At 51.7% G+C, this 22,473-nt stretch overlaps 1 protein-coding gene across 1 annotated transcript in view; it reads left to right on the forward strand.

Moving 5' to 3' along the window:
• Positions 1–22,473, forward strand: part of LOC139055793 (uncharacterized) — a 42,019-nt gene that overhangs the window by 6,644 nt on the left and 12,902 nt on the right. The window contains exons 3-7 of the mRNA XM_070533341.1: positions 460–569; positions 3,045–3,179; positions 11,268–11,366; positions 16,293–16,412; positions 20,815–20,935. Coding sequence (XP_070389442.1) covers positions 11,268–11,366; positions 16,293–16,412; positions 20,815–20,935 — 340 coding nt within the window. The 5' untranslated portion in view covers positions 460–569; positions 3,045–3,179. The remainder of the gene's footprint in view (positions 1–459; positions 570–3,044; positions 3,180–11,267; positions 11,367–16,292; positions 16,413–20,814; positions 20,936–22,473) is intronic.

The following is a 22,473-nucleotide window of genomic DNA, read 5'->3' on the forward strand; positions in this document are numbered from 1 at the left end:
ATTTAGTTGCACGTTAAAGAACCCCAGGTGGTCGAAATTTCCGGAGCCCTCCACTACGGCGTGCCTCATAATCAGAAGTGGTTTTGGCACGTAAAACCCCATAATAATAATATATACCTCGCACATGCCGCATGTCATATAACAAGGCGTGGGATATGACATAAATATACCTAAATATGTACGGAAATTTGTGCTCGAGGTCGGCGCACGGCCAACGCCGAATTTTCGGCGTAACGAGGCCCTAAAGCTATCGCTGTAAAAGAGAGCGCTTGAGAGAAAGGCGACTTCGCGCCCGGCTTGTGAACTCCATGCACGCGCCGCGCAAAACTTCAAAACATGGCTGAGGAATTCACAGAAACGTATGCTATCCGCGGACTGTTTCTTCAGCGAGCCCTAGGGGAGGCTCAGGAACCCTTTAGGTATGTCCCGGCTTGAATATGTCTCACCATGTTTTTCCAGTACGCTAGAAGATGCATTTGGGCTATGAATATACGATAACACTCCAAGAAGAAATCAGACCTGATGATGAACACATCAACCAAATCAATGACAAGGAGGCCACCCAAGAGGTAAGTGAATGCTTTCTGTTAATTCGAATACACTTTCTCAGTTTTTGTCACAAGCTGTTGGTGTATGTCAACTCTAACAGTTTTACGTAAAGTTTACGAATTCGCAGGCACCTATGCGGGCCCTGATCCACTTACATGTTTATAGAAGTGGAGAAAAGCATTGGAAGTTAAAATAGGCCATTTAATAAACACTTTGTCACGAAAAGTACTTCGATTCGTTTCACCAGAAATGGATTTATTGGCAATCAAACGCGGCGTTCGCGGTGCTTCCGCTCCTCCTCCAATGCCTTTCACTGCCAAGGTTACGACAGAGCGAGGCGTGCTCACAAGGCACCGCTGTCTATATGTCACCATGGCGCGCAGTTCACGTTTGAATTTGGATGTAAATGTAGACGCCACTGCCCCCGATTTTGGTCCCTGCGACGCGCCAAGCGTAAGCTAAACGCGCTGGTCATGAGCGAGCAGCGCAGCGCTGAGCCAGTGGACTTGTCGGGGCACCCTGCCGTATCTGCGCTACGTAGCAGACCGCAGCTACATGCAGATGTAGTGCATATTGCGCAGCGTTTGCTTTGTGCCCGACAGGGCCCGCGTGAGTCCTCGCACTCATACGATCCAGTCAGACCATGCTGCGTGGTGCGGACCGGCTTTGTCCTCCGCCTGCGTGACTGGCGAATAGCAGCCACATACAAGTGCATTGTAACACGAAAGTGTTTTACGCCGGGGTACTTCCTGTAACAGATGCCACATATATTGCCCATGCTCTACAAAGGTCGTCGCATATTTTTCATTCTAAAGTAGTCCAGTCATACTTTGCAAGCACTAAAATCTTTCAGAAATCATTTTTTTCCACTTACGAGCGAAGAATGGAATCATTTAGCAGAACGTATTGTTGAATGGACATCTCATGTTTCACTTGAAAATATGTTGAAAAAGCATCTTTTGTAATCCTCCTGCTTGGGCAGCATTGCTGCCTGCAGTATTGTGTAAATAAATAAATAAACACTGGATGTAACGCTGGCGCTCAGGAGTAAAATAGCTGGCTTGTTGCAGCACTGTGGAAGCTGCACAAATTCTTAGTTTATTGGAACGCCGAGTGCCCATTGAGGTGTGCTCATGCGCGCCACCGTGTCTGCGCAGCGTCTGCTTACAGTATGATAAATGGCAATGTATGTAACAATGATATGCAACGAGCGAAGAATATGAGATATATGAGGTTGAAAATAGCTGCGTGTTTTGATGATAATGTGAGTACAAAAGGAAATTTATTTTAGAAGTGAGCTAATTATGCGTATTATATAGCTTGTATAAAATGGCACCCAAAATTGTAACGCTGTCAGATATTGGTAGGATATGATTATTTAATGGTACACCTGTAGTAGGTGGAATTGTTGTTTGAAGGTTATGAAACAAAACATGTTGAAGTTGATAAAGTTAGCTGATGAAAGCTGACCGTTGCCATGTACAACTTGAGACCGATTAGTTAGCTACCCATGAAGGACCAGTGATGCCGTAGGTCACTGTAGGTTGTACAAAAGAATAGAATGGTTCAGAGTACCGAATGGTGTAGTTCGGTCAATGAAAAAAAGCGCGGACAAAAGCTTGTCAGCCTAATATCAAAACCTTAAACAAGCCTAATATCAAGCTTGTCGGAGGGTCCAGCTCAAGTGTTTACATGGAAAGTCATTCAGCTTTTCGGCTTAGATACGTAGATTTAATGGTTGCTTATACGTATATTTAAATATCTTGTTGCGAGATCTTGTGAATACATGCAGTGAACTTAGTTTCCAGTGACACTTTTTTGCTTTTTATCAATCTTTATCTTCGCATTTGTGTATTTCATTGTACTTTGAATTTCTAATGTATGTTTTGCAGAACTGCTGATTTTTATATGTGATCTCTGTTGCGACTACGATTTCGGTACAATTACAATACGCAACCGGTGACAGCTGCTCCTGCGCAGTACATTGGAATGAAGGAGAGCGTCACTGAGATATTTTCCTGGCCGTTGCATAGGTACAAAAATGTAAACAAGGCTTTCAAATGACAAAGTATCATTAACATATTTGTCCTCAACTTGTTTATTTCACGGCCTTTACATTTATCATATCAGTGACATGCACTGCTTTGCTGGTTTCGCACTGATATAGTTCCAAAGTTCGTGTGATATTTTATTTCTTAATAAATAGACAAACAACATGGAATCATTGGTATCAGGTATTTCTGGCACAATTTTTAGGACATAGGAATATATTCTTTTATGAAAAAATACATATTTTACTTGTCTTGACAGTGCGTAGCGATCATAATTTGTTTGCAGCATCTTTGGCAATGGCAATGCAGTTATTATTCATGTATTTGATCCCTCGAGAGGTGCTGTGGAAAGGCCAGACTCGAAGCGACCACGCACCCCCCCCCCCCCAAACACACACAGCTGACGAGGTATGATTGATTGATTGAAAACATCTTTATTTGCAGGATATTCGTAGAACTCGTGAGTGGGCCGCCTATTCCGCTAGCCCACTGGTTACTGCTGCTGCGCTGGCCCTCCCCACCAGCCAGTGCTGACTGTCAGGATCATCGCTGAGCAGAATAGCCTCCCACTGCTACGAGGTATGAGCAACGTTAGTGATTGAATGAAGTGACAACATAACCCGCACATGCCGCATGTCATATAGCAAGGTGGGGCATATGGCATAAACATACCTAAATATATACGGAAATTTGTGCTTGAGGTCGGCGCACGGCCAACGCCGGATTTTCTGCGTTACGGGACCCTAAAGATATCACTGTGAAAGAGAGTGCTTGCGAGAAAGACGACTTCGCGCTCGGCTTGTGAACTCCACGCGCCGCGCAAAACTGCAAAATTTGGCTGAGGTGTTCACAGAAGCGTGTGCTATCCGGGGACTGTTCTTTCACCGAGCTCGAGGGGCGGCTCGTAGTAGTAGTGATTTTGGAATGTGAAAAGAAGAGATAAGTGCCGTACTGTAACTGTCTCTCGCTTAGGAGGTCACCTCAACAGTACTGCACGGGGGAAGGGTAATGGGAATAAGAGCGTCGAGAAATAAAGATGGAAGAAGACGAGCGTAAGTCCGCGAAGGAGAGACAAAAAAAAAAAGAAGCGAAAAACGGGGCCTATGGCCGCGTGTATAGGTTTGAGGCCTCAAAGAACTCTATGAGAGCCGGGAAGGCTCTTTTGAGTAAGCCCGCAAAACCCTTAGGGAACAGGAAGTCCTCTGGACGGGCTGTGGGGAGACCGAGGTGTCTATAGGGGGCGATTAGATCTTCACGAGCGGAGCTATATGCCGCGCAATCGAGAAGGGTGTGACTCAGAGTTCACGCCAGCAGTGCAGTTCTGGCAAACAGGACTAATTGCGCCTGAATGGCGGGAGATCCGCTCTGCTGTGTTAACGCGGAGGCGGAGCAAAAGGGCCCTGTCGGCGCGTCGTAGTCCGAGTTTTGGTAGCGGCCGGGGTGGAACGCCGGCGGCGACGCGACTGTCCGGGTGTCTGATTCTAACTGCATTTGATACCAGTTGGGGTGCAGTGTCAAACAGCGAGACGAAGTTGGAAAGAGGCGTGACACGAGAGTGAGCCTCTTCGGCGAGGTGATCGGCTTGTTCGTTACCTTCGATTCCGACACGTGAGGGAACCCATTGGAAAAGGAGATCACAGCCCATTTCTTGCGCATAATTAAACTTTAAGAAAAGTCGTTGCGCGATGAGGGGGCCTCTCTCCGATTTGGCGAGCGTGAGTAGCGCCGCGCGGGAGTCCGTGAGTACGGCGACTGACGGGGGGAGGCGCTCGATAAGCAGATCTGCAGCCAGCTTAAGGGCGGCGAGTTCGGCAAGGTTTGAGGAACAGACGCGGCAGAGGCGGCACGCCCTATGGAGCGAACGTTTACGAATCACACATGCCGCGGACGAGGAGCCGTCGGTAAAAACTAGCACGCGGCCCGAAAGTCGCTCATCAAAGGTGGCTGCGATCTCCTGCAGAATCGCGCAAGTGGGTGTGCTCCGCTTGCTTTTCACCCCGGGTACTGTCGTGCGGATGTGAAGCGGGCGGTAAACGATAGGGAAGGGGCGGGAGCCAGCCACAGGCGGGAGGGAATTTGCACAAGCGAGTGAAAGTCCGTTGCTCGCCGTCCCATACCGGAGTGGGGGAGAGAGTGAAATCGCGTGACTAGCTTTTGCCCCTGGGGCGTGCGTTGAAGGCGCTCGACATGGTTTCGGGACGCGTCTTTCTGCACTGAGTGAGAGGAGGAAGTCTTTGGTTTCAGCCAGAGTGGGATCTAAAGTGCGCGGGAGGCCATAAATCTGGCGGATGACGGTTCTGTGCTGCAGGTCGAGTGACCGCCACAGAGCAGGTTTGAGAGACGCCGAGGGGAGACCGTACGGGACTCTCGAGGACGCGACAGCATTGTACACTCTGAGAGCAAGTTGCGGAGAGCAGCCGCGGCCTCGAGCTAGGGGTGAACGCGCGGCACTGGCAACTTTGGTGGCGCTCTTGCGGACGGCGATCACAGCCGGCCTGAAGCTAGGTACCGAACCTGAAGGTACCGAACTCTGCGAGCCCACGGGAGAGAAACGCCGCGTAGACTGAGAGGAGGAACCTCGAAGCGCGCTTTAAGACGAGGGTGGTGGTGGTAGAAACATTTATTGCCAATGATATGAATGGTGGGGGCGAAGCCCCCTACATGGCACTTGAGTGCTCCCCTACTATGAGGGGGCACCCTTACAAAGCAAAGGAGAGTCCTTGAAGCGCAATCCTTCTTATTGCACTGGAGATGATCCGGCACTGGTCTTGAGCGGAAGTGCAGGTCAGAAGAGTCTCCCAGTAAGACACCGCCACGGCAGGTGATGGGGGATGAGGGAAGGTGGGGCACGTGAGGAGGGTGTGCAGGAAGTCTCCTGGTTTGTCGCAAAGTTTGCATGTTGAGGGGAATTGGTCTGGGTATCTGGCATGTAGTAGTATGGGGTATGGAGCAGTCCGAGTTTGTAGTCGACGCCAGTGTGCGGCCTGCTCTATGGTGAGGGATGGGGCTGGGGGTGTGTATTCCCTTCGTTTGTCCCGGTAGTACGAGAGAATATCACGGAAGGAGAGCAGGCACTCCCCGGCCCGTAGAGGGGGCTCGGCTCCCACTGCCCGGAATGTGAGACCTCGGGCGAAGGAGTGAGCCCCCTCGTTGCCGGGGAGGCCAGCATGTGCTGGCGTCCAGATTAGCGTTATGCGGCGCCGGGGCTGCCAGGAGCGTAGTAAGCGCGCAGCGGTGCGGGATATGTAGCCATTGGCATAGTTGAGAATGGCGGATTTGGAGTCAGTGATAATTTTGGTGGCAGATGAAGAGATGAGAGCAAGCGCGATGGCTGCCTCTTCTGCCTCTGTGGTGGAATTGGTGATGATTGAAATGGAGGTTAGAAGCTTTGCTCGATTGTCGGCTACCGCCAGGGCCATACGGGAGCCTGACGTATATTCCGCTGCGTCCACGTAGACCACCTCATGGTCCTCGCCATACTGTTTGTGGAGGGCCCGAGCCCTTGCTCTTCGGCGGTTCCCGTCTCGCTCAGGGTTCATGTTCTTGGGGACAGGGAGTATGTTGAGGTTAGAGCGGAGGATAGGAGAAAGGGGGACGCTCTCGGTAGGGTGTGTAATAGGGGTTAGGTTTAATTGGGATAACAGAGTGCGGCCAGGCTCTGAGTTAGACAGACGGGATATTTGTGCCGTAAAGGTGGCTTCTCTGAGTTCCTCAAAGGTGTTGTGGACACCGAGTTTGAGGAGTCGGTCATTGGATGTGCTGGGAGGAAGGCGTAGAGCTGCTTTCGTGCAACTCCGTAGGAGCGCGTTTACTCGATCTCTCTCCTTCTGTCGAAGGGGTAGGTAAGGAAGAGCATATGCGGTGCGGCTTATTATGTGAGCCTGGGTGAGGCGAAGCGTGTTTTCCTCGCGTAAGCCAGCCCGGCGGTTCGCTATGCGGCGAATCAGTCGGGTGGTCTGTTGAGCGTGTGTTTGGAGAGTTTTTATGACTTCTCCGTGCGCGCCATGAGAGTGGATAACTAGCCCTAGCACTCGGATTTTTGATACTAGTGGGATGGGGTGAGTACCTAGCGTAAGGGTGATGGGAGGAACGACTGAATCGTGTTGCTTGTGGCGGTATAGAAAGAGCTCCGATTTTGAGGGGGAGCAGGTCAGGCCACGCTCTCGTACATATGTGTCGATGGTGGTTAGTGCCAATTGTAGGTGTTGTTCTATTTCGGCGTTACTGCCTCGGTTTGTCCAGACAGTGATGTCGTCGGCGTAGAGGCTAAAATGGATGTCGGGGATTTCAGCTAGTTGTTGAGGTAGGTGAAGGAGTGCTATATTGAATAATATAGGGGAAAGGACGGCTCCCTGGGGCGTGCCTCGTGCCCCGATTGTGATACCTGGGAGGCTGTGGTCACCGAAAGTAAGTGTGGCTGTGCGGTGGCTGAGGAAGTCTCGGATGTAGTTGTACATCCTGGCTCCGACTCCCAAGGTTGTAAGGTTTTGTAGGATAGCTGAGTGTGTAACGTTGTCAAATGCCTTAGTAAGATCCACACCTAGAATAGCTTTGGTGTCGTTGGTTTGAGAGTCTAGAATGTGATGTTTTAGCTGTAGGAAGACGTCCTGTGTGGAAAGTCCAGGACGAAATCCAAACATGCAGGTGGGCATCAGATCATTGCTTTCTAGGTAACGGCAGAGCCTGGTCTGGAGTACGTGTTCCATCAATTTGCCCACCGAAGATGTCAAAGAGATGGGTCTGAGGTTAGAGGTGAGCAGAGGTTTCCCGGGTTTAGGTATGAAGACGACTTTGGCCTCTTTCCATTGCGATGGGAGGGTGCCCTTTTGCCAGCACCCGTTAAAGTATTCGGTAAGGGCCGTAATGGATTCGGCGTCGAGATTCCGGAGTGCCTTGTTATGTACCCCGTCCGGACCGGGGGTTGAGCACGTGTTAAGTTTCTGGAGTTCAGCCTGAACTTCTGCTTCTGTAATGGGTTGGTCGATGAAGTCGTTAGGGGGGCCTGCATAGTCGGGGTGTGTTAAAGGAGGGTGTGTGGGGAAGTACAGATTTCGAAGTTCTTGAAGGAGTTCCAATGGAGGTGTATCGGAAGTATGTATGAGTTTGGTGAGGTTGTGTCTTTGTGTAGTCTTAGACTGTGTGGAGTCTATTAAGTGTCTAAAGAGGTTCCAGGTCTGAGGTAAACTCATATTGCCATCTAGCTTGTTGCATAGTGATTCCCAGTTTTGTCGTGAAAGAGTCGCTGCGTGTGTCTCTATCTCTTTATTGAGACGGGCGAGGCGGCGTCTAAGTGTCCGGTTCCAACGCTGCCTTTGCCAGCGTCGTTCTAGGCTTGCTTTAGCTTCCCATAAATGTAGAAGGTGGGAGTCAACTGTGTCGCTGGGGTAGTCCTCCCATAGGGGACGAGTTACGAGTCGGACATCACTTTGTAGTTGTTTGGACCATTCGGTGATGTTCTTGATGGGGGTGGAGGTGCGGGCTGCTCTACATGATCGGAAAGAGTCCCACTTCGTGAAAGTGGAGCCTCTGGGAGGTCTGCGGGGTAGTTGAATGTTTAAGAGAATTTCGATGATGCAATGGTCACTACCCAAATTCTCTTGTGTGTTGCACCATGTGGCGTGAGGGAGGCGATGTGCGAACGTAAGGTCTGGCGTAGTGTCTCTACAGACGCTGGTTCCCGTGCGTGTAGGAGAGGTAGGGTCGGTGAGTAGAGAGAGACCGGCTTGTTGCGCTGCTAACCGCACACGACGGCCTTTCGGTGTGTCATGTGGGTAACCCCAAGCCGTATGCGGGGCATTAAAGTCTCCTACAACGAGTAAGGGGCACTTGTTTGCTATGCGCTTCGCAAGTGTAAAGAGGCGTTCGAAGTTGCTTTGTAGGCACTTTGGGTGGCTATATACATTTAGGATGAAGAGACTGTTCGCTCGAGCGTGTTGCGGCACAAGCTCAATTAGAAGGTAATCAATGTCTTGAATCGGTAAGGTATGGGAGATGGTGGTGATTGAGCGACTAACTAGAAATGCTACCCGGGAGGGTAGGGGAGATGTGGGCAAAATAGGAGTATAGCCAGGGAGGGTAAGTGGGTTGGAGGGTTCCTGCAGGGCAAGGATGTCGGGCCCCGTTGCGCAGGACAGCAGTTGGTGGACCACATGACGCTTCTGGCGAAAGCCCCGGCAGTTCCACTGCCAGAGTGTAAGATTACGGTTTGGAGCTGCCATCATGAGAATCGATAGCAGGGGAAGGAATAACGGGGGGGTGGGAGTCGTGAGCTATGACAGGCATAGGGTTGTCGTTTCCCTCCGTTGCTTTAGCCTTCTTGCGTCTATTTGGGGTGGGGTCCCGCTTCGGGAGGGCGGTTGAGTAAGAATTGAGCTGGGACTCAAGATCGCTACATCGGTCAGAGAAGCCTTGGGTTAGCACGTCTAATCGTTGGTTAAAAGAAGTATTATCTTGCGTTAAGTGGATTACCGCGTTTTTGAGCGTTGCACATTCCTGGTTGATGTGAGTAATAGCGGCCTGCAATGTTGCCTCAAAGCGAGCAGCGAAGGACTCAAGCAGGGTTGGAATGTCGTCTCGTGAGGTAGATGTGGGGGGAGTGGGTGCTGTGCATGCAGTTGAATTTGCGGAGGGTTCGGTGTCAGCTTCCATTGCTAGCAAATCAGGAGAGGAAGTAGGGTTGGAGTGACTGGGTAAGGTATGGGCGGTGGGTGGGTTGGGGGTGGGAGGCTGGTATGCGGCAGGAGCGGGAGCAGGTGGAATGGGAGATCCAGAGGCAAGAGCACTTATCTGGGTTTCCAGTTTGGCGATATGTTGATGAAGGGCGGCGGCTTCTTTCCGGGCTGCTGTAGCTTCTGCTTTGGCCGCCGCTGCCTCCTCCTGGGATTTTGCAAGGGCGTGTTGCAGATTGGGAGTCGCCGTCATGGATGGCATGTGCTTGTGAGAAGAGAGGTGAGTGTCCCAGGCTTGCTTCAACGGCGCTGTCCAGGCTTGCTTGTGTTGATTGGGCGACAACTGGGGAAAATTGTGCCCGGATGTGATCAATTCTTGATGCCGCGTTTGTGGGTGGCTCGGCTGTTTCCGTGTCTGGTGAAGGTTTCGTCCCTTGCAGGATCCCGTGCCGGTAAGGTGAGGGCCCTCGCACAGAATGCAATTAGGCGTACAAGGAGGTTCTTGTTGCGGATGTTGTATCCCACAGCGGGGGCAGAGATTGGTCTTGGGGCTTGGGCATACGTCATGGCGGTGACCCGGTTGTCTGCAATTTGTGCAGGCTTCCGGACTACCGCGGTATTGGGTGCAGCGGTGGATGGCTCCCATGTATTTGATGGAGTTCGGGACTGCGCTTGCGTCGAAGGTGATTAGGATGGAGTGCGTCTTTCCCATGCGTCGGGCTGCTAATATGGTGTGCTCTGGATTTCTTCTGACCAGGTCTTGGTAGAGTTGCATTGGGGTCTCGTCGTCATAGGCGTTTGCGATGACTCCTCTGGTAGCCCCCGGTGGGGGTGCCACGTAAGCTGCGCACGGGTAGGTTCGGTCTCCAATGGTGAGGGAGGTCAGCGTCTTCAGAGTCTCGGCAGTTGGGAAATGTGTTGTTGCCATGGTGAAAGTATTGTTGGTGGGGTGGATGCGAAGGCAGAAGTCGTCCGGTAGAGTGATTTGGAGCTGGGTCTGCACTGCCTTACTGAGTCGAGGTGTTGGGATGTCAAGGAGTCGCACTTCACCTCGCGGGCGAACGACCACTCTAATAGCGTTGGGTGGGAGTGGCGGCAGTTGCTTGCTGCGTTGCACTGTGAGGCGAGCCTCCTTGGTTGCAGGTGGTAGGCGGGCCGGCGTCTTGCCGCTGCTAGTTGCGGCTGCTGCGTCAGGCGCCGCGTTCCTGGCGTTCGGGTTTGCTGCCTCGGAGGTAGCGTTGTCTGAGCGTTGAGGTGGTTTCGGCGAATTGGCCGGTCGGGAGGCATAGGCTTTATATATAACTGGTGTCCAATCGTCTGACTGGAGCTCTTGTGCGGTTACGGTGTGTCCTTCAACCGTTACTTCCATGTTAACGGCTGGCGTCGCAGGCGGAGTGGCGGAGTCCGAGTGAGGCTTAGCTCGACGGCTGAGCGTCTCTCCGGAGCTGGGGAGCCGGAGTCCGGCACCTCGGGAGGCCCGGGCGGGGGGCGACGAGCAAAGCTCGCGCCTCGGGAGGCCCGGGCAGGGGGCGACGGGCAAAGTACACGTCGGATAGGTTCGGAGTGCGCGCCGACGGCACGTACGTTCTCTTCGGGCAGATTTCGGGGTCCGGAGAGCGCCGACGGCACGTCCGCTCACTTCGGGTGGCTGTGGTCGAAATCTAAGACGAGGGTGTACGAGCAAGGCCTCGGTGTTGGTAGGCGAAAGATTGAGGCATATATGCGCGGAAGTTTGTGCTCGAGGTCGGCGCACGGCCAACGCCGGATTTTCAGCGTAACGAGGCCCTAAAGCTATCACTGTAGAAGAGAGCGCTTGAGAGAAAGGCGACTTCGCGCTCCGCTTGTGAACTCGACCCGCCATGCAAAACTGCAAAACATGGCTGAGGTATTCACAGAAACGTATGCTATCCGCTGATTGTTTTTTCACCGAAACCGAGGGGCGGCTCGGGAACCCTTTAGGTATGTCCCCGCTTTAATATGTCTCACCATATTTTTCCAGATGGTGTTGGGGTATGAATACAAAATTACGCTCAACGAGGAGTTGCGTATGGATGATGAGCGCATGAAGGAGATCAACAACCGGGAGCCAAACCAAGGTGTAAGTGAATGCTTTCTGTTAATTCGAATACACTTTCTCAGTTTTTGTCACAAGCTGTTAGTGTATATGTTAACTCTAGCAATTTTACGTAACGTTTACGAATTCGCAGACACCTAAGCGGGCCCTGATCCACTTACATGTTTATAGAAGTGGAGAAAAGCATTGAAAGTTAAAATAGGCTATTTAATAAACACTTTCACGAAAATTACTTCGATGCGTTTCACCAGAAGTGGATTTATTGGCAATCAAACGCGGCGTTCGCGGTGCTTCCGCTCCTCCTTCAATGCCTTTCACTGCCAAGGTTACGACAGAGCGAGGCGTGCTCACAAGGCACCGCTGTCTATATGTCACCATGGCGCGCAGTTCACGTTTGAATTTGGACGTTAATGTAGACGCCACTGCCCCCCATTTTGGTCCCTGCGACGCGCCAAGCGTAAGCCAAACGCGGTTGTCATGAGCGAGCAGCACAGCGCTGAGCAAGTGGACTTGTCGGGGCACCCTGCCGTATCTGCGCTACGTAGCAGACCGCAGCTACACGCAGATGTAGTGCATATTGCGCAGCGTTTGCTTTGTGCCCAACAGGGCCCGCGCGAGTCCTCGCACTCATACGATCCAATCAGACCATGCTGTGCGGTGCGGACCGGCTTTGTCTTCCGCCTGCGTGACTGGCGAATAGTAGCCGCATACAACAAGTGCATTGTAACACGAAAGTGTTTTATGCCGGGGTACTTCCTGTAACGGATGCCACATACAATGCCCATGCTCTACAAAGGTCCGGTCAAAGTCCACGAAAGTCCACAAAGTCAACAAAGTCCAGTCATACCTTGCAAGCACTAAAATCTTTCAGAAATCATTTTTTTTTTCTGCTTACGAGCGAAGAATGGAATCATTTAGCAGAACGTATTGTTGAATGCACATCTCATGTTTCATTTGAAAATATGTTGAAAAAGCATCTTTTGTAATCTTTCTCCTGCTTGGGCAGCATTGCTGCCTGCAGTATTGTGTAAATAAATAAATAAACAATGGATGTAACGCTGGCGCTCAGGAGTAAGATAGCTGGCTTGTTGCAGCACTGTGGAAGCTGAACAAATTCTTAGTTGATTGGAACGCAGAGTGCCCATCGAGGTGTGCTCATGCGCGCCACCGTGTCTGCGCAGCGTCTGCTTACAGTATGATAAATGGCAATGTACGTAACAATGATATGCAACGAGCGAAGAATATGAGATATGAGGTTGAAAATAGCTGCGTGTTTTGATGATGATGTGAGTACAAAATGAAATTTATTTTAGAAATGAGCTAACCATGCGTATTATATAGCTTGTATAAAATGGCACCCAAAATTGTAACGCTGTCAGATATTGGTAGGATATGATTACTTAATAATACACCTGTAGTAGGCGGAACTGTTGTTTGAAGGTTATGAAACAAAACATGTTTTTTTTTTGATGGACTGTTTCGAAGATATTTTGGTGCTTTAGTGAGCACCACCTGTCGATATTGCCAAGTTCAGTGTTACGCTGATCTTGCATTACTGCCAATCACTAGCGAGAAGAATAAATGGTTGTGTAATCAGCATACAAGAGGAACTTGTAACTGGTAAGCACATCGGGTAGATTCTTTATGAACAACAGGAACTGTAAGGGACCTCATAATACAACCTTGAGGAACGCCAAAGTTGGCTGATGAAAGCTGACCGTTGCCATGTACAACTTGAGACCGATTAGTTAGCTAGCCATGAAGGACTAGTGATGCCGTAGGTCACTGTAGGTTGTACAAAAGAATAGAATGGTTCAGAGTACCGAATGCTGTAGTTCGGTCAATGAATGCTGCTCCCACAATTAGTCAGGCACCCTGCAATGCAGTTTGCCTGTACATGTCGCGCCACCTGGCAGCGGCGGTGAGCACCCGCGGGTAGGCCCTCACCGTCATTTCACCATTGCCCGTGGTGCGCTCAGGCCCGCCTGCAAGCCTGCTTTTCCAATTTTCCAATGGATTCCCCGCGGCCTCTTCGCAGCTCCTTCGGGAGAAGCATGAACAAAAAGAACAAGCGCAGATACTGCTGCGTTAAGGACTGTCACAACCGCAAAGGGGATGGCGGCATGAAATTGTACCGCTTCCCTTCAAAACCAGGGGAAGCAACCCGGCGGCTGAAGTCGATCGTCGCAGTTCGTGTCGGTCTTGCGACTTTCTGTTAAAAGAACGAAGACGTAAGTGTAACAACAAGAAAAAGAAATGAAAAAGAGCCAGCAGCGGCATCTATAAAAACACGCAATAAAGCGTCAGCTGCATAAAAACGCGTGAATTGATTCCGGCTGTTGTAAATCAGTTTTGATAGTTGTTTAGCTCGTCTTGCTCCAAAACAAACGCGCAGTCGTTGTTAGGTGTCAAATCTAGCTTCGTAAGCACTCCGTGCTGGAGCTTTCTATGCGCTGCGCTTCTTCCTACGCCAAGATCAAGACGCAAATGCTGGAACCGAGCTCATTCGTGCCGATGTTTACTGGCGCTTAGAACAACTGAACTAAGGTTGGAGTACACTGCGGAACACGTCGATTATTCGAAAATTAGCATTTCCCTCGCACACACAAGCGCATGTTTGTTAATTCTTCACGTTGTTTAATCTCAGCTGATTGCTATCTATGATGCTTCAGCGGTAATGCCTGTCTCTCACATTCGAGCCCGAACGACAACACCAGAATATGCTCGAGGCACTTTGTCAACGGAGAAAAAAGCACTTACTGGCCAATTCGCCAGAACCTCTACAATGTGAGGTGCAAGGCACGCTCAAGTAAGGAAGCGACAAATTACAGTTCAGAGACGTCCACGGCAGTATCTGCTCACTTAAGTGGCATAAAATAATGATTTGTTAACGCACTTTGAGATCGACGTCGTAAGCGTACTTACTTTGTTCTGATAAATACTTCGCGACCTGCGGCGGTTGCTTAGTGGCTACGGTGTTGGGCTGCTGAGCGCGAGGTCGCGGGAGTAAATCCCGGCCACGGCGGCCGAATTTCGATGGGGTCGAAATACCAAAACACCCGTGTAATTAGATTTAGGTCCACATTAAAGAACCCCAGGTGGTCCAAATTATTCCGGAGTCTCCCGCCACGGCGTGCCTCCTAATCAGATCGTGGATTTGGCACCTAAAACACAATTTGATTTAAGCACCTCACTGTAATGTCCGTGCTGTTTACTTCTTTGACACGGTATACGTGGTTGCAGTCGTAAATTTGACGTCCTTTCTCAAGCGTCGGTGGTAAAAAATGGGCCTCCACGTTTTCGATTGCCTTAAAACCGGAATGTAAAACGTTCGAAATGCTTCAAACGAGCGCCGCAAAAGCATGCCTCCGCAGCAGCGGCCGCCTCAGTGTTTCGCGCAACTGACACGGTGGCGCTGACGGCTGAGCCGATCGCCGCGCCGCCTGACCATTGCAGGGAGCCCATAGCCAAGTGTCAGCGTAACAGAGCGAACGAGCACAACGGCGAAGGGTCAAAGAGCGACACGGAGTGCAGCGGAAAATGAAATGTGGCGATAGTGCAGAGATCGTGAGGACGAAAGCGGGGGAGAAGAGGGTGCGGTGAAAGCGTGAGAATAAGAGCATAGTGCCCCACATGACGCGTGCTTTGTGGCAACGATGGCTGCGAGGTGGCGCCAGGGTAGAGCGCGTCCTCTGGATGGAGGGAGTGCTGCACGAACGGACGTCGGTCCCACCTTCCCCGTGTTTTCTAAAGAGGAATTAGGAATTTACCGGCCTGGCGTTGGCATGCACAGTGCAACTATTTCTGCCTTTTTGTCGCTTAATGTTGTTGCTGTTGTGTTGCTATATTGTTGTTCTTGTGAGAGTTTAATTAAATAACCATAAAAGCTTTCCGCGCCCTGGAAGTGGATCCATTGGGGTGAAGGTAGGGACAGAGGAGGAAGTCAGTTCAGGTGTATATGACCATTTTGAGTCTTGTAGAAATCGAAGTAACGACTGGAATATGAGGCGTTTGCTAGTGCCAGGCATCCAAATCCTGAGGCCCCACAGTAGCGGGGAGAGTGGCTATCGCTCTCCTGCAGTGCTATAGTATGTTTCCGATCCAGCAGCGGGTTCCTTGGGCAGGATCGGTAAGTGACTGGAGACGCATCCTGGTGCGGCAGGCTGGTGTCACTGTCGCCCTGACGATGCGTCGCAGGCGTGGCTTCAGCACGGGTGAACTTCCCTGGAACGAGCGCAGGATTTTCTGGGATGTTTCCGGAGCGCAGCTCATCACGCCGCCTTCGCCTGGACTGGGTCCGGGTGGATGGGGTATGGGTCGTCAAGCTCCTATGGCCCCCGCTCTGAGGGGCAGGAAAGAAGCTCCCTTGCCAGAGGGTCGGCCATTCGGTTGCCAGCGACCCCAGCGTCCATGCCCACTGCCACACCGCGCGGGCAGCCAGTGGCAGAGCATAAACAAACTCGACTGCACTCCGCAATTCCGGCATGTCTAGGGGGCAATTCTACAACATATGCGAAGAAACCTCCTCCTTACTGCCTAGGCAGAGTCACATATTCAAGGAGCAAAGGCTCCAATATAGAATTTCTCTGTCGCAGCCGCTCTTGCTCGCGGCTGTGCAGAAACGTCAAGCGAAAGAACAAACACCCCGCCCCGCTGTATCTACTAGCAATTTTAAGAATGCCACCGGGATGTAGGTGCCCTGGGAGTATCGACAGACAAGTGCTCCTCGTACACCTCTCCATGGTTCTTTTCATTGGTCATGCAATGCTTCGGAAGCATCAGTTTCCGCGGCCGCCAAATTTAGTTCAGCAATAAAATCGCCATAAATTTTGTTATTTCATTATGTTCTTTAATATGCTCACGTATGTTAAGTATTGCTAAGATGTGCATATACTCGTGGCATCTTGTTGTAAGACAGCAGAAAGACTGAAAGCAATATTCCTTCTGCAGCTCTACGTTAAAAAAAATCGGAGCATAAATTCGTCATTAAGATCACGGACCTGGCCAAGGCGACTGCAGCCAGCCAATAGAAGACGGCTCTTGGCCACCAAGAACACTCCGTGGACACCAGTAAGAGATTACCCATATTTCAACATCTATGATTCCACAGAATTGCCTATATATGATACGATTCCATAGAAGAGTTTGTCATTCTGTACCAAAACACACGCATGACCAACTGCGCCAACATAGAAGCGAGCGGAGCTCGTAATGAGAGTAATCCACTGCCTGCGTGGTCTTGGGCACATTGCACTGCAGTGGTGCTCTAGATCATGAACGCTCCAGAGCCCTTGCATACATAATTTACTACTGTTGCGGCTCTAATTATTCCACATGCTTAGCCGCCACGAAGCCGCATACCTGGTGCAGCTCGATGTCGAACGCGCGTTTGACGGCCTTCCGCACGACACCATCATCCAAGCTGCGCATCACCGGCCGCCTACTGGACTATGTGTCGGCCTTCCTTAGCGACCGAACACTCAGAGTGCGTGTTGGCGACGCGCTCAGCACCCCCCGTAGCGTGACCGCTGGTGTTCCTCAGGGCAGTGTTCTTAGCCCCTTCAACCTGGCGCTTGCAAGGCTCCCCGATTTCATCCCGAAGCTGACAGCCTTCGAAGTCCGTGTGGCGATTTACGCCGACGACATCGCTCTCTTCGCTAGCGGACCCACGGAGTACGGCTACCAAGTGCGCCAATCTCTTCAGTCGGCGATCAACGCCGTGGACGAATGCCTCACTAGCGTGGGGCTTCAGCTCTCGGCGTCAAAAACCGAGGCGCTAATGATTAGAGAGTTTTAGCCCAGCGGGTTTACGGCCAGCGGAGCGGAGCGGTCTCCACCGTTGCGCCAGCGGAGCGGCTCGCGAAAAAAGAATTTTAGCCCAGCGGATCACCCGCTCGAGCGGGGTAAAGAGCGGGGCGCTCTGCTGCCCCACCTAGTGGTTCGAATAGGAGTTACTGAGAAATGAAATTGAATTACTTTTGCTTTTATTATGCAAGAAATGTTGAATAAAAATACATTACATGTTCTCAGTGCATTATTTGTTAATAATGTACTGAGTACTAATGTACGGGTCAGCGCGGCAGTCGCAGTCTTCGATGCAGAACTGCCGGCGTTCATGTTCGCGGCTGCCGTCTTGCATTTCCCATACACGCCCGCGCGCCCTTACGCACGCTCGCGCGCTGCGTATACCCTCCGCTGGGGAGTGCTTTCCAGCGGGCGTAAACGCTGCTCCGTAAAACCGCTGGCCGTCTCAGCGTGGTGCGCATGCGCAGTCGCGTCTCCACTCGCCCGCTCCGCTCCGCTGGCCGTAAACCCGCTGGGCTAAAACTCTCTATTCACCCCCGTGTTAGCCGTGCACGCTTCGAAGTGCCCACTCTCTCGCTGCGCGGAAGCCCCCTCCCGTGGCAGAGAAAAGTACGCTACTTGGGCCTCCACATAGACTGCCGACTGAACTTAATGCGGCCACCACCCAGCTCTGCAGGGACTCAAGGAAAGTTACCCGCCGTGGTTGCTCAGTGGCTATGGTGTTGGGCTGCTGAGCACGAGGTCGCGGGATCGAATCCCGGCCACGGTGGCCGCATTTCGATGGGGGCGAAATGCGAAAACACCCGTGTGCCTAGATTTAGGTGCACGTTAAAGAACCCCAGGTGGTCAAAATTTCCGGAGTCCTCCACTACGGCGTGCCTCATAATCAGAAAGTGGTTTTGGCACGTAAAACCCCAAATATTATTATTACTCAAGGAAAGTTGCAGGCGCCGCACGCTCCCTGCTCGCCCGTGGCCGTGGCTGCACACCGCACCTTGCGCTCCGAGTTTATAACTCGATCGCAACTTCGCGAGCGTTCTACGCGCTCCCGCTCACCAACGCCAGTGCAGCCAACTGGAGGGCCGTTGACGTCGAACACCGCACTGCAGTTCGCCAGATGTACGCGCTTCCCCGCTTCTCGCAAGTGGGGGCAACTCTCGCCGAATCGGGAAACTGGCCGCCCTCACTTCGTGCGAGGAAACAGGCGCTTCACCACATCGAGCGCCTGCAACGGTCGCCACAGGGCCAGTCTCTCGTGTGTCGCCTCCACACCCTCGAGAGCTCGGGCATGGGTCAGCATGCCACCGACTTCAGCACCCGCATTGCGTCTCTGCCGCAACTCCTTCCCTTGCCGCCATCGCCGCACGCTTCCCCGCTGCTTGACGTTAACATCAGCGTCCCGGGCGTCACGAGCAAGCGCCGAACAGCACTGTGTGCCATGCAGCAGGAGACGGCTGCACTGCTTCACGAACACCTACGCGACCGCCTCCTTGTCTACACTGACGGCTCTGTCTTCAGTGATGGTTCCGCTGCTGCCGCGTGCACGGCACCGGACATTTCTGCGTCCCGGCAGTGCCGTCTCCGTTTCCCGGCCTCATCCACAGTCGCCGAACTCGCGGCCATCGACCTTGCGGCTGACCTTCACTAGTACGGTGTTTCGTCTGCTGCGATCCTGAGTGACTCGCGCGCGGCTCTGTGTATGCTGCGGAAAGGATATGCCGGTGTCCCACTTGTGCAGCGCGTGGGATCGAAACTACGCCACGTCGTAAATCAGGGCTGCGACTTGGTTTTGCAGTGGGTCCCCGCGCACATTGGCCTGCCCGGAAACGAAGCAGCCGACGCCCTTGCGAAGCAAGCTCTCGCGGCTCGCTTCCCCCTCGCCACCTCTGTCACTCTCTTCGACGTGGCCAAGACGGCCATACTGCGCACCCTCCGCGCGCATCATTCTGACTCACGTGTTGCTGCGGGGACGCCCCCTCGCCTCCTCCCCCGCGCCGGCCTCTCTCGCTGGGACCGCCCCTTTCTCCTGCGGCTGCGCGTCGGCTGCTACAGCACGGCCGCCCGATTGCACAGACTGCACGGAACAGGCAGCCCCGCGTGTGCGGAATGCGGCGAAGATGAGACACTGGAACACCTTCTGCTGCGTTGCCCATCCTTCGACGTTGAGCGCACCACGCTCTGTGCTTCATATCGCCGAGTGGGACTTCCTTGCAGCTCGGAGGGTCATCTCCTATTTCCCGCAGCCCACGCCTCCATCGCCAAGAGGGCGTTTGCTGCCCTCCTTGACTTTTGTGTCGAGACTCAGCTGAGAGCGCGGCTGTAAGGCCCGCATTGCTTCTTTAACCTTCTTGTCTTTTTTTTTACCGCTCTCTTTCATTCTCTCTCTAATCTTTTTCTCCCCACTCCCCTTACGCTGTGCAATGCTGTTGAGGTGCCCTCCCTTGAGAGACAGTTAGGGCATTGCACTTTTCTCTTCCTTTCATCTTCAAAATCACTACTACTACTACTACTACTACTACGTCTTGGCTCTATGCCGTAAAGCTGACGATAATATGTCCGAAGTAGATAAAGTGGCACATGTGCTAAAAGGCATCGCCGACGACCCTTTCAGTTTGCTTGTTTTCGGTAACGTCTCGACTATCGACCCCATTATAAATGAATGCCGTCGCCTTGAGCAGGCCAAGAGCCGCCGTATCTCCCACTTGAGCAGGCTAAGAGCCGCCGTATCTCACACCACATTGCGCGGCTACCCAACACTGCTGCTACGTCAACATGTGAGGGTCGACCGCGTCAGACCACTACCTGTGACGATGTCACCCGTATTGTTCGCCGCGAACTTGAGGCCGCCTGTTCGCCAGCCTTCTCCACGACGCCTCCCGATTCGCCCGCAACCACCATTGCGATGATTCAGGCCGTCGTCAGACAGGAATTTGAAAACATGGGTCTGAACACCGTGTGTTGCACGTCTCGACCCAACGTTCCCCAGTTATCTAGCGGCCCTCCTCGTCCCCGGCAGTCCTTTTCTGCCACATCTCGCCGCGACCCGTCCGAATGGCGTACCCCTCATGACAGGCCGATCTGCTTCCAGTGCTGTCGCATCGACCACGTCGCCCGTCACTGCCGCAACCGATGGCTATCACTAGTGTTCCTGTATATGCTCCCGCAGGGAGCGGGAGCATATACAGGAACACTAATAACACTACCAAACTCCAGCGCAAGACGCCCATAGCCCTCTGTCTTACTCAGTCTCTTTTTTCTGTTAACAGTTTCTTTCGCGCTAGAAGCTATGTCACTGAAAAAGTCACTACTAACCTCAAAAATATGTGCTGCTTATCAGTCACTGCCCTTCGAAGTTCTTTTGCTGCTTGTGTGCTGCGTCTGAAGGTAAATTTTATCGTTGAAAAAGTGCGCATGTGTCCTAGAAAAGTGTACACCTCTTATTAGTGGTTATTTTCGTTATTACTGCAATGCTGGGATGCCTCTGTTTCCGCGAACACCAATATTGCTTCAGAAATGAAATTGTCCTTTTTTCGCTATTGCATTATATTCCCTGCTATGCTCACGAACGTTAGATATCTGTAAGGTTGGGATTTGCTTGTGATAATTTGTTGGGGGAGGAGGGGTGAGGTACGGCAGCAGAATGCTAGAACAAATCTTCCTTTTACAGATGACCGTCCAGCTCCTCGCGAACGACGATATTGTAGTGAGGGTTACGGACGTCGGCGCTGCGCAAGAATTTCTTGCCAACGCCGATGCATTTGATGCCGTTCCGGCTGGTGGACAAGTGGGTAAGATATTTCCCTTATGTCAAAATTATTATGCTGTATTACAATGTGCTTGTGCAACAGAATAAGCGATACACAAAATTAGAAATGCAGTCACTGACATGGCACTTGTTGCCTTTGTGGGTTGTGGCAAATAAGATGCAAAGACCAGCGTTACTGTAGAAAGCCTAATATCATACAAACCCGATTTAATACAAGGGGTAATATTAAGATAATCGGAGCGAAAATAGAAATTTTCGTCAGCTTATTATGCATCGCACCAATCCTTACAGTGCTTAGATATTTTCTTTCATCAATCTGATACCAATTATATGGACACTCCAGGCACATATCTGCTGTCGTCGTCGCCATTGCCGTGAAACTCCGTATAATTAAGGCAATAAAATCGTCGCCGCGCACCGTATGCTTTGTGTGCGAGTAAAAGTGCGCAAGGGTGAGCCGGCGGGGGCTCGCGGCTCAATCTCGCGTATGCAAGGGATAAAGAACCAGCTTTAGAGTAGGGAAACCGCAGTGGTAGGAAAATAGGCAGCGGCAGCGCATGGAACTTACCTAGGTGGTCGCCAGATGGCGCTGCTTAACCAGAAAGCGTAAAGCCCCTCAATCTCCCAAAGTAGCGCCATTCACTTCCCTCCTCCTCCGCTCGGCGCGGCCTCGACGCTGGCGCCGCCGGTGGTGGGCCTCCCGTAGCAGACGACGGCTAACACGCTACGGGAGGAAATCCGCGGAAAAGTTCGTTCGAGTCCTGCGGAGCAGTTTTTTCAATCTAGATCTTGCTTTGTCAGTCGGTAACTGGCCTTAAGAACGTCGTGTCGGATTTGCGGAAGAAATAGAGAAAAGCACCATATTCAAGGCGCATTTAACGCATAAAGCGCGCGCACGTTGAAAGTTCGTGTTGCTGAAACACGACACAAGCACGCGGTGTGCTCAGACCCGCGAGTAAGTACCAGAGTTTCAGGTTTTGACAGCGTGAAAGTGTGTGCACGTGGTTTCGTAGGTTAATTTACGTGCCTGCAGGATGCTTTTGTTCGGCCGGCGCGTGAGAGATTCCGACTGTCTGCGGTCAGCAATGCCTGGCAGCAGGGCCGTTTCTGTTCCGCGCCTTTTACAGATGTACGTAGCTCATGCACAGGTTGTGGTGGCCATGTGCAACGTTTTCACACATAGGCAGTATAGATAATTTGAACAACGTACCAGCATATGAAATCGTTATTTATTTATTACAGTGCAAATGGTTAGAATTTGATAGAAAAAAAAAGAAGGAACTTGATGGGACAACTGGAAAGAGGTTCACAAAATAATTATCCCCCTCCCCTCATTGGCACCAGCAACACTCTTGTTGAAGTGCTAATTTTATCTCTGCATACTACGTGCGTCTGTATACTTTTGCGTTGTAAGTTTTCACAAGGAAGCAGTGTTCCGTTAACTGGAACAGTCAAGGCACACAAGACAGAAAAAAAGTTGATTCTTGGGTTTTACATCCCAACACCACGATCTCATAAGGCACGACATAATGGGGGCTCCGGATTAATTTTTTTCCAGCT

The sequence above is a fragment of the Dermacentor albipictus genome, chromosome 2 (assembly GCF_038994185.2).
Source record: "Dermacentor albipictus isolate Rhodes 1998 colony chromosome 2, USDA_Dalb.pri_finalv2, whole genome shotgun sequence".
In the NCBI taxonomy this organism is placed as follows: domain Eukaryota; kingdom Metazoa; phylum Arthropoda; class Arachnida; order Ixodida; family Ixodidae; genus Dermacentor; species Dermacentor albipictus.